Source organism: Lagopus leucura, unplaced genomic scaffold (genome assembly GCF_019238085.1).
Source record: "Lagopus leucura isolate 7727_CA_CO unplaced genomic scaffold, USGS_WTPT01 Super-Scaffold_73, whole genome shotgun sequence".
In the NCBI taxonomy this organism is placed as follows: domain Eukaryota; kingdom Metazoa; phylum Chordata; class Aves; order Galliformes; family Phasianidae; genus Lagopus; species Lagopus leucura.
This window is the reverse complement of record NW_024962252.1, coordinates 66566983-66579907: the sequence shown is the minus strand read 5'-3', so window position 1 is coordinate 66579907 and position 12925 is coordinate 66566983. Positions and strand designations below refer to the sequence as shown.

At 35.0% G+C, this 12925-nt stretch overlaps 1 protein-coding gene across 4 annotated transcripts in view; it reads right to left on the bottom strand.

Moving 5' to 3' along the window:
- Positions 1–12925, bottom strand: part of RYR2 (ryanodine receptor 2) — a 337274-nt gene that overhangs the window by 37483 nt on the left and 286866 nt on the right. For 3 of the 4 annotated variants that reach the window (XM_042888514.1, XM_042888521.1, XM_042888532.1), the window contains 5 exons: positions 12608–12631; positions 4325–4424; positions 4013–4092; positions 1749–1825; positions 390–463 (listed from right to left, as the gene is read on the bottom strand). In XM_042888514.1, coding sequence (XP_042744448.1) covers positions 390–463; positions 1749–1825; positions 4013–4092; positions 4325–4424; positions 12608–12631 — 355 coding nt within the window. The remainder of the gene's footprint in view (positions 1–389; positions 464–1748; positions 1826–4012; positions 4093–4324; positions 4425–12607; positions 12632–12925) is intronic. The other variant, XM_042888524.1, reaches the window with a different exon arrangement.

Below are 12925 nucleotides of genomic sequence, written 5' to 3'. Positions count from 1 at the left end.
TTGTTTAACTAAATTGTCTGGTTTAAATTCTGGTGAAATCAATTTAAGAAATCAGGTGGGAACTTTTAATTTCATTTTATGCTGAAACTGGTTAAGGACTTCTGAAATGTTATACACGCATAAACATTGTTTGTAACTAGAATCTCCTTTCAACTTTGCATGTAGTTTCTTCACTTCTTCAAAATGATGGGTAAGCCTCCTTTGAGACAGTACTGAAACTTATTTACTATTAACAAATATGGGCTTAAACAGACCAATTTTATATAAAATACTTCTAGATATCACATCTTAGCTTCAGACTCTAGACACATATTTAAAGGTTTCTTTCAATTTTTCTTCTACAAAATGTAGAAGAAAAAGTTCACAGGTCATTTCCGTCAAATTATTACCTGATCCCTCTTCAGTCACCATGCCAAGGCCTTCTGCTTTGTTTTGACGTTCAAATGCATTTAGATCAAGAACACTGAAATGAGAAAAATTTATTTGTTCGGAGATTAATTAAATATATGTAGTATTTTATTTTTTGAAAGAGAAGGATTTGTGATTTCATTTAAGCATATAATCATATTAGCGTCAAAAAGACATATTTCAGTGGCTTACTATACCCGTCTGCTATAAGATTACAAAACTCAGCTTAACATGCTTTTGCCCTGGAAATAGCAGTACAATTTAGTTTTTCATAATCGATCAAAAAAAAGATGACACACGCATATATATATATATACACACATGCATATATATATACACACACGCACACACACTCATTTTCAGAGGCTGCAAAGAAGCCACATTATTGACTGCTTTCATATTGTAGTCCAAATGACTAACCCCAAGAAGAAAGCTTCAGAAGAATCCAAGTCATTTCAAGTTCACCTCTCCCTCCCTTCACACTCTGAAAAATTGAAGATGCCAAAAGGGCATCTGTACTCAGTTATCTGGATGTAAGGAATTTGTACTCTTAACAGATTTCCATCTGTGCATTTAAAGGTTCGGACTTTTACTGCTTACCATGTTAGCTTGCCATTAACATTTCTTTTTCATAAGCAAGAAAGTGTAGAAAAATCAAATGAACGTTGATGAATTCCAATCTAACTGAATTCAAGATGAAACTCTGCCAAGGTTGGTGTTACGAGAAACAGGATATCGGAGAGTGACATGACAGAAGGCTGTCTTTTTATTTATATTTTATGTCATTAATACATTATTTATTAATATGGTTCATAAATAGTCTATTTAAATATTTAAATACATATAATCAACAGATAACACGTCAAGAAGCAGAAATGAACAAAAAAACATGGTACGTCTTCAGTTTATTAAAACAGTATTCTATGCCTTTTTCTGCACACTAAAATTCTATTAATTCTTCTTACAAAACTGGGGTTTCCCAAAATCTTTATGATTACTTAACAATGATCATTAACCAGGTCTCTGAAGGATTACAGGACATCTTCAGAGTTAAGAATTCACTCCTTAAGAATGCACCTAAATTTGGAATTGTTTTTTTGGTATATCTCAAGCAGACATAAGTTTCATAAAAATATCTGAAAACAAATCATTAACTAAGGCAGATTGATATAATATGAAGATTTTTATACCATACTGTCCTCTATCCTGAATCCAGCACATACATGGCACTCTCTGGGTATTGTTAGAGAAAAAAAATCCAATTCTTTTTAAAAGAATATATCCTGTAGAATAAAACCTAAATATAAAATAATGAATTTTTAAAGTAGATATTTTCTTACCTACAGGACTGCATAAGACCAGCAAGACTCTGAAAGAAACCCACGTCTTTCTTATCCTTGAGGTAGTCAAGCATTTTCTGCAGTGAAAACAGATCACACATGCAGGGAATTAATACATACACTATGCATTATTCTAGTTTACATAATACTATATTGATTCTAGATTGCTAGTGATATTGGTTTTTTGAAATATCTCTAATATTTACAAATTACATAATAAGAGTCTTGCTGAGAAAAGTGCAGGTGTCAGAAATAAAAAACATTTAAAGCCCAAATCCTTGAAAGAAAAAAGACAACCATTTTGTTTACTTCTCCTTAAAACGTGGAAAATAAATTCAAATCAGTCAGCAGATTTTTTTTGTGTTGATTATAAAGAGAATCTTACTACTAGTCAGCAATACATTTCTGTTCACTACTATTTCAGCACCAGACTGGGATTGTCATGGCCTTAATTTATCTTAGCTTATTTTAGATGCAATAGCACATCAGTAGTCAGAGGAGTGTTTACATTTGTTTTACAGCTGCAGTGTAATCAGCACTACTCTTCTCATAATAGATTACAATAACAAGAATTTATTCACTGATTCTGGAACGAATATGCTGTCAAGTGAAGATACAGGATCAAACCAGAGGCCCAGATGTGAAAAAAAATCACAGTGGTCAAAGATCAATTTCAGCTGGAATGAGAGTGGTGAGGTACTGGAACAGGCTGCCCAGAGAGGTTGTGGATGCCCCATCCCTGGTAGTGTTCAAGGCCAGACTGGATGGGGTCCTGGGCAGCCTGGTCTAGTATTAAATGGGGAGGTTGGTGGCCCTGCCTGTGGCAGGGGGTTGGAGATTCGTGATCCTTGAGGTCCCTTCCAACCCGGGCCATTCTGCAATTCTGTGATTCTGTAAGAATTCACTTCATGAATGAGATAAAACTTTTTTTACAAGTAACAAAAATAATAGGAAAAAAAGGTAATAAGCAAAGTCCAACGAAAAAGAAAAAAAAAAAATCAGACACAACATAATGTATTATCACAACCTTACATAGATCCAAGATGGTGGAAAAAGAACCCACACCATCAATAGAAAACTAACTGTAGTAAAGAATGCCAAATGAGGATGACTTTTCGAAATTACTTCCACATGCTTTCCTCTGCCCCTGCCATTATTCCCAAGGAACTGAGGAGTTCATGCTAGGGCCCAAAGAAAAATTGGAAAGGTGAACATAACACCTGAGAAAATGAGGCAATTGAAAAACAGCAATTCTTACTATACTATTGATGCTTTTATTTTATATATATATATGTAACTTAGACTACAAGGATTATTATATTAACCAGATTCATAACTGTCCTGCATTCTGATTAAAAACCTTAACAATTTTTTGTTTTTATTTTTAAAAAATAAACTGTTGTTTTTTAAATTCAGATTAAATAATTATGTACACATTATAATTTTTCTAAGTCATTTACTGTCAGGACAATACAAAGAACTGGCAAATGTTCAAATAGATAATTCTCTAGATAATTTGTGTACTTTCAAGTCACTTTCTGGAAATGATAGCCTCAGAAATTGTTGTCTTTTTGGCTTTCCTCGACTTCTTCAATGGCTAACAGAGGAGCCTAACTATTTCCAGTTTCCTGTATTCCTTGAAATCACCCCACAGCAATGTAGTAATGGCAAGGCTGAAACTTTCCAGACTAAGGAATCTTGAACTACTACAGAACACTGAATGTAGCCTGTGTGAGGCACTTCTCTTCAACAATACAGAATACTGTCAAAATACAAGACTTGCCCCCCTCTGCTCACTACATTATGTGATCATAAACTAACAAATCAGGTTTCAGTTCTCTGTTTTTATCAAAAACACTGTCCAAGGTATAAGCTAAGGACTTCTGATGTGTAAAAATTTCTCTGTGAATACTGAAACCAGCAATTTTTCCCTGCTGTCTCAAGAAAATAGCAAATTCCCCTCAGAAATTATTTCACAAAATTCTTCATAAGACATAACAATTTAACAAAGTTTTTCCATTCCAGACAAACTGAAGAACATTTATTTTAGCCTTGCATTCTGCAGATTAATTATGTATATAAATAAAAAGAATATATCTAACAAACAAGGTATTATTTTGTAAACTGTTTTCTTCTGGGGATGACGTTAAGAGTACAAACAGCACTTGAAAATAGTCTTACTACAAAATTCATTACGATAATAAGGACTTTTTTTATAAAGTTCTGTACCGACTAGAATGAGTGAAAATAGATGAATACTGTACCTGCTGAACAGTAGAATTTCCTCCATTTAAGATGGCAATCCCAAGTTTCAGGGTAGCTGCAACCATTGGTCCCATCTCACCTTAAAATCATAAAATATAATTTTAGATCACACTTTAAAATGAGAATGTTCTATTAACTTATCCATGCACTGACTTTAATGGCAGGTATCAGTAGGGACATTACTGTTTCTCATGTAAAACAGTATGTTTCATGCTAGCTAGCTTGAGTTAAGACCTTTGTGAGCACTTTTTAAAAACTGCAATTTCAAAGTTCATCAGAAATACGAAATCGATTAAAAAAAAAAAAATTACCTTTACTAGCACTGATTGTCTGAAGAACCATCTCAGCAGCACCCCGGTCATGCAGTCTGGCTTGCTGATACAGAAGTTTTTGCTTTTCCATTTCTTTTTCCTGAATAAAAATTCCAGTCATTTAAGATGAAAACTTCAGGTTTTTTGTTTTCTCTTAGTATATGGGCTCTATGGCAACATCATGGACCAACTTAATACAGACAGTGCTAGCCAACAGATATTTAACATGTTCAAGAAATATTATCCCTTGGTATTTTTCTTTAATGTGTTTTTAGTAGTTTATCTGAAAAGAGTTATTTCAATTGTAAATAATTAGGTTAGTTCAAAGCCCATATTCATTATATATATACTGCGTATATAAAACTTGCACATGTGTGCAACAGTTGACACTCAATAATCTTCTACAGTGGGACCATAACTTAATACTGCTCAGCATATGGCTCTTGAGTTGCAAGTTCTTGCTGAATACCACAGTAACCGAAGCATTTCACATTTTTTTGCACAACTTCTCATTACAACACAATACAGATTGCCCACCCTACCAAAAGAGCATTTGACAGAATGCACTGTGCTTTTATATTTCACATCCTATAGCGGCAACAAACAATACTGCATGGCACTGCTTGAGCAATGGTGAAGTTTGTTCTTTATAATTTAAACTACTACTGAAAAAAAAACAACAAAGAAGAGCATAAGGAGCAAACATAAAGGCACAGTTAACTCCAGATGAATTTAAAGTTTCACAAAATTAATTGAAGTCTGCTGGAGAATTGAGGATCACTAAGCAGTATAAGTTGCAAAATGGACGTTGCATAGAGCCCTATGACAGTGAGTCCATCAGATGGCGTGGTAGAAAGCTTACTCAACAGGAACATGACACAATCAGTTAGTATCATGTCCAAAAACACAACGCCCAAAACATGTATGACCTAAAAGCAGGAACAGCTGCAGCAGAAGTAGCCAGAATGACAGCTTTGCTGCCATAAACTTTCCATCAAAATTACAGAAAAAAAGACATTGGAAGATGGAAGAGGTTTAAAAAATGAAGGCTTGCTATATAGAGGGTATGAATAATAAATTAAAAGAAAAAAGAAGAGGGAAAAAGAGAAATGCATTTAAATGAATGAAGAAAACCTTTAACTCAAAAGCAAACCAACACAGACATTTATGCTGTTACCAGAGAGTTCTCGCCGAGGCTGGCAAATTTGTTTCTTAAATCTTTGATATTATCGTGCTGCGGAAACAAAATTCATCAGGGTTTTTTTTTCACACTATTAGCTCTCCTATGGTTAAATTGTATCTTTCTTTTTTTTTTTTTAAATTAAGTGACAGAGCTAGATGGAGGCACAAAAAAGAAAAAAAAATGGCAGCTTTGCTTTATATTTAGCCATGCTAAAGTTCAAAAGTTTTGCCTTCATGTTTAAACCTCTTCCTGGGAGTTCAGTGAAAACAAAACAGAAACATACACACATATGCACCTGTGTGTGCGCACACACACACACACACCACTAGAAAACTGTGACATCACAGGTTCAATACACCTACAATAAAATATTTTCATTTGCATCAGTCACTATTTAAAAAAAAAAAAAACAAAAAACTTTTCCTATTCAGAGTTACTTTTTGTTTTAGACCCAACAATCTTTCAAGTTGTCTTTCATTGCAAGATTTATTATTCACAAACCTACCACCGGATATACAACTTTCATTATACGATATTCTTGGGTTCTTAAAAATGGGTACACGAAGGATACAGTTGTGTAATCTCCAGACTAAAAAAGCAGGTATGCACAATTCTGGCAATGGCACTTTAGCAGAACAGAAGAAACAGATATTGCTGAAGAGCTTGAAGTCAAAAGGGTGGCATTTCCCATGAGATATCAAGCTGTTTAGGCAATCAGAGTAGACAAAAACAAAACAAATCTCAAAAAAAGAATCAACAACCATTTGTTCTGAAAACAATCCTTCATTTGGTGATAAGTCCCAACAAATAGCACATTGCCTTCTTCAGCTTGTCAATGCATTTTTTCTGTTGCTTTCCCTATGCAACTTTAATACATAAACATATAAGTCAGGCTGAGAAAGCAGAGCAGTACAAATCCTGCAACATGGCAGCACTGATTTTTAGTAAGTAATCCATAATACAGAAGGTATGAAACAAATAGAGCTGGCTGCTCAGGTTATCCAATTTTCTATAGGGTACACTTATTCCTAATAGTTACCTATGATAACAAACTGGGGTTTTGTGCCTTATTGTGCCTGTCAGTTAACATCAAGAAAACTACTAGAATAACTAACCAGTGGCTTGAATTTTCTGGCATTCAATAAAATCATAACACCACTACGTAAAAACGTCTCATACAACCTGAAATACTTGAAGTAATTAAGCTAAATAAATAAGTAAATAATTTTAAAACAAATCTAACGTTTCTTGAGTGCTTTACATTTATATAGAAAAAAAGCTGATCACTTAGAAATGTATTCGCACATTACAGATGTTCTCCAGCAAGCTTCCATGACAAGGAATTTTCATCACACTGAAAGCAGAGATTTTTTTATTTTACTTTTTTTTTAGTGATACTAAGAAATTAGAGGCCAAAACCACAAATTGGGAAAAATAAAAAAGAGTTTTTGAAAGTCCAGATGAGAAGATATCAAAATATAGTAATAAGTTAAAAATTACTAAATTCCTAAAAGAAAAAAAATCTTAGAAGTGAACTTTTAGTAAAACTGTTCTTTGCAATTCTAAAGCCATTTTTCTGTCCTCTGTTGTACTTTCTTCCTCTATGTATTTTTCCATAGTTAATGAATACTGATATATCACAATACCACATATTTACAAACCTATCAGTTGATACTACTAGTAAAGCATTAGTAAATACTTCTGAAAACCTTTGAAAGTGCTTTTCAAGCATCATCACTAAAAGCGATAAACAACTTTACGAATTAACTGCCATATTCTTAGATACATGCAGTCTCTAAGTAATTTTTTAATTTCCTGAGAAATAAACCTACTCAATTTGAATGTAGTAATTCCGGTAGAATTCCTGCAGTAGGGTTTATTAAATATTACTAAGTGAACATATGCTTTGATCTACTCTATCTTAACTCAATATCTTCATAAATTCATAAATATTCCATACAATTCCTCACTACACGTTTCCTTTTTGTAAAAATTTCTCCATTTCAGCTTGCAGCAGTATCTTTGCTGATGAATGACATGTTTACCCTGTCATTCAATTATATTTTTCTCTCTTGTAATGAACTTTTCTTTCACACGTTGCTGCTAACATATTCTTGCTGTATCAATAATGATGTCTCATCATATCAATTCTCATTCAGGTAGATAGGAATTAATATTGCTATGAGTCTTAAAGAGGAAAAATATTGTATTTGGGATCTTTCAAATCTGTGTGTTCTCAGTTACCAGCTGTTTTTTTTTTTTTTTTTTTCTTTCTGTTGACACAAATCATAGCTATGAAACCACACTTTACTTCCAAACTGTGCCATTACTTCTTGTTTAATGGTGGGTAATAAACCTGGCATACTTGGAATAGTTGAAATCTCTGTTTAATAGTTTAACTCTCTATGTTAGTTAAAAATGAAAAACTCCACAAAATTAATGGATCATTTAGAATATTTCACTATGACTACATCTGAATTCTTTAGCTGAAGCACCATATCTTCCTTAGAGCAATAGGCTTGGCAAGATAATTAAGGAATTACTGCACCTAAAATAATCACAGAACCCTGCGGCATGCCTAGGAGTACTCTTGCAAAGTACAACATCAATGCAGGTGGAACACTGTAGCATGAAGCAATGCTGACAGATGCAGAAGACAAAAGCAGCCAGAACACATGATGAATTGTCTTAATGAGTAGACTCAAATAATCATTTATTACCATGTTCCTGAATTGAAACCCAATTAAAACCACAGATATTTGATATATCATTTACTTTGTAAAGAGATTCTCTTTAAGACTTTTGTAGTATACTTCCATAATCAGTTGTAGGTTATGTTACTCATTTTCCCCAAAGCAGCCATATAACAAAAACTGAGAAGCAACTGACCTTATAATTAAGAATGTATTAATTGAACTGATCCTAAGTCAGTGATATTATAAAACTGGATTGTGGAGAATCCAAACACTGCAAATAGGTAGACGCAAATGACAAGTGAAGGGTTGACTGTCCAGTAGTGGACAAAAGTTCTCTAACTGGATGAAAAAAAACCATAAGAAAATATTTCCTGCTAAAGTCTATGATTAAAAAAAAAAAAAAAGTGATTGATGAAAATGGGCATGGGTTGACTGGGGGAACACAGGAAGAAAACAAGACAAAGAAGATCCTGGAAATAAAAAATAGCACAATATCAACATCGTGACATAAGGAAGAGTAGAGACACAACGTCACACATTAGGTAAGTAGTGACACTGTGTAAATCTGTTTGTGTTTTGAAGTGTAAGGCAGAAAAGCCATAACAACTTCCTAGCTTGTCCCCCTTCATAAAAAAAACATCTGCAAAGTATTCCTTCAACAATCTGACCCCAGGGGTGATTCCTCAGCCGGCATATAGAAAGTCTTCTACACAATGTGCTCTAGATAGTCTCTCGTCCTCCAGTTTAAGACTCTTAACAACATTCTCAGTTTTATTTGAACTTTATATGCATACCATACATACATCTGCATCAGTGGAATGACTGTGAAAAGACCTTCTAAGTTATCCTATATTATTCTCATAAGTCTGGACTATGCATCAAAAATTAAGCAAGATTACAGGTAATCACAGAATTAAAACTTTCATCTTGCAACTTTCTTACCTCTACAGAAATTCTCTAATAAGAACTCAAACTAAATGTTCATTTGCGATGACCCAAATACCATTTACAAAAAGAAAAATAGTTTATTTAAACATCAATGAGTTTCAGAATAATGGCAGCTTTACCTACTAAGAAAATCAGCACAGGAAGCAATTAACCACCAGTGGAACACATTGGGGTCTTCAAGAAATGTGAGGATAGTTTGTAGTTCCCTGTCTACAGTCAAAGGAAGATGTAATATAGCTCTAAATACAAATCTAAACTGGAATGAATTAGCTAACAGTGTTTAAAAAAGATGATATTCAACAACACATCAAAAGAAATGAAAACAGTACGAACAACTAAAAAAAACATCACCACTCTCATTATAAACACTTCACTTGAACATAGGGAGTTCCATACAAACATGCGAAAGAACTTCTTTATGGTAAAGGTGACAGAGCACTGGAACAGGCTGCCCAGAGGGGTTATGGAATCTCCCCTTCTAGGCAGATATCCAAGGCCCATCTGGACACCCACCTGTGCGACTTATTGTAGGGTACCTGCTTTAGCAGGGGTGTTGGACTCACTGGTCTTCCAAGGTCCCTTACAACCCCAGCAATTCTGTGACTTTGTGATGAACAGATAACTTTATTGTTTATTTGTATTCTGGCCTCCAGACTGCCCACACAACGATTCAGAAACAGATTATTTTTAGAGAAATGAGACTACACTGCATAAAGTATGAGCATGAAAATTGAAGATAAAATGCATTCCTCATTTCTGCCACATTCTAAGTTTGCTCAAAGGTTTCTGTTTGATCTGACTGGGAAAAGATTTAGTACTTCAAATATCAGCTACATTCTTAAAGTCTAACGGACCAGGAGAGCTTTATTCCCATCCTGATTGAATGTCAGGTTTTTTTTTTTACTTTCAGACGAGCATGGAATAAAATATAACCATAGAACTAGCAAGGTTAGAAAAGATCTCCAAGATCATCCAGTCTAACTGCCCATCTACCACCAATATTTCCCACTAAGCCATGTCTCTCAGTACAACATCTAAATGTTTCTTGAATGCTTTCAAGGACAGCAATTCCACCACAACTCTAGGCAGTCTGTTCCATCGCTGGTTTGCTCTTTTGGAGAAGATTTTCCTAACATCCAAATTCAAACTCTGCTGGTGCGACTCGAGGCCATTCCCTCTGGTCCCATTGCTAGTTACGTGGCAGTAGTTGACCTCCACTTCACTACAACCTTCCTTCAGGGAGCTGAAGAGAGCAATAAGTTCTCCCCAAGCCTCCTCTTCTGCAGACTTAACAATCACAGTTCCCTCAGCCAATCCTCACAATGCTTGCCCTCCAGACCCCTTACCAGCTTCGCTGCCCTTTTCTGAACATGCTGCACCAGGGCCTCAGTGTCTGTCCTGTAGTGAGGGGCCCAAAACTAAACACAGTACTTGAGTTGCAGCCTCACCAGGGCTGAGTACAGAGGGACAATCAGTCCCCTGCTCCTGCTGGCAACACCATTTGTTACAATCCAGATGCCATCGGCCTTCTTGCCCACTTGGGCACACTGCTGGCTCATGTTCAGACAAGTGTCAACCGTCATCCCCAGGTCCATTTCCTCTACACAGTCTTCCAGTCACTCTGCTCCAAGCCTGTAGAACTGCATGGGGTTGTTGTGGCCAAAGTGCAGGACACGGTACTTGTTCCTGTTAACTTCATCTCAATGGCCTCAACTCAGCAATCTAACCTGGCCAGATCCCTCTCTGTAAGGCCCTCCTACCCCCAGGTAGATAGATCCATCCTGCCAAGTTGGTGTGATCTGCAAACTTACTGAGAGTGAAATCAATACCTCATCCAAGTAATCAGTAAAGATCTTAAACAGGACAGGACCCAATATGGACTTAACACCGTACTTCAAGATAGGCAAGCAGACAGACAGAAATACACAAAGGCACACATACACTTGTCATATATAGTCTTACAACTTTACAACAGTTTCCTGTCAAGCATGAAGGAAGCAACAATTTGTATCTTTTTCCTTTTGAAAACACTTCTCCATCAGAAAAAGAGACTCATTTTTAAGGAACATATAACATTTAGTGTACGGAAACTATATAGGCAAAGTGCCAGACAAGTGGTGTTTGAATAGTTCAGCAGAAGAAATAAAGACTGTACTACACAGACTGACTACATACTTTCTTCTGGGCTTTTTTAGTATGTATGATGTTTTTGTAAAAGTTATAATACTTTTTAAACAATTCTTTGCAAGCCTGTATGAATACATTCATCTTCTAGACTAATGCTTTTAATGTATGAAGGTGTAACAGAACTGAGCAAACTTTCGAAGGAGTAAGAATGAAATAGATCTTGAAGTACATCTTCTCTTTCTGAAGTTCTATAGGAAATTCTTTCTTTTGCAAGCTAATTGTTAGTAAGTGCAAACCCAAAACCACAAAGATCTTGATTTTTTTCAATGGAGAAGTCTAGATCTCCATATTGCCATATTGCACTGAATTCTGAAACCACTGCTAGGAGCCTCACCATTAGGCAAATCTGCACATTTCCATCTCAAGTCATCCTATTTAGTCTAGCCTCCATTAGCCACAAACCGAATAACCACATTTAAAAGCCTCAGAACCAAAAAATAGCTACTACACACGCTATAGCTCTGCTCAAAAATCAGCTTTGCAGTATTATCAGCAAGCAGTTTGATTCAACAATGGAAACTTCTACTCGCATGAAGCATGCTGGAAAGATGGTGCTTGAACTATGGGCCAATCTTTCAGAAATGGGTGGTGAGACTTTTGTTGAGAGTCATATAAGATTAGGTAAGAAACTGAGTCACTATACTAATTACAACTGTAAAATTTTACACCAATTGCCTCTAAGATTTTAGAGAAAGCATGGAACAACAAAGAATCACTGCAGTTATAGAGTAGTTAGGGAGTTTCTATCAAGTATGATGACACTGAAGGCTAAGATCTCCATCTACTCCAAATGATCTAAACCACAGTTAAGCTACAATAGAACTGATGAGATCACTGTGACAAATATTGGACGAACAATTCTGCTATTTTATCATAAATGCATATCTACTAAGATACAGAAGACAAGTGCCTTCAGAGGATTTTCCCTTCAGAGCCATGTATATCAGATAAATCATTCAAATTAAATTATAACCAGAAAGAAGATAACTAAAGCACAAAAAGCAAGAAAAATAAAACAATATGAACAAGCCAAATGAGACTCAGTTTTCCCCAAAATGGCAATGTGTTTTTGTATGAACTTCTCCTAAATAATTCTTGCTGTCTTTAACAAGATTCTGCACACAAGAAGGGTTGGGTGAAGAGATGTTATGCTAGAACAAAAATGTTAGAAATGTTTTCAAGATCTTTTAGATGAAATTATTCAAGATGTTGGGCCTAAAAGTCACAAAACTAGACCCAGACAAATACACATACATTTTTTTGTTTTACCTTGCTGCGTTGGGATCCTGTGACCTTAAGGAAGGGCAAGGACAAGAAGCAAAATAGCAATAAGAAAAATAAGTCCAAAATTTTTTTCTGCAGGTAAGTGACCGACCAAATGAATACACAAAATTGTTTTTTGAAGAGCTAAAGCATAATTTGAGTAGAAGTTTCATAGCTACAGAAAAAAAATAATGTAAACAAGAATAATCTTTCAAAAGATAAATTTGAATACTAAACGAAAAACTCAGTATAATTCAGATAAGGAACATTAATTAAACCCTTACTTGTAATGTACGTTTAACTCAGTGACTTTCCATTTATACA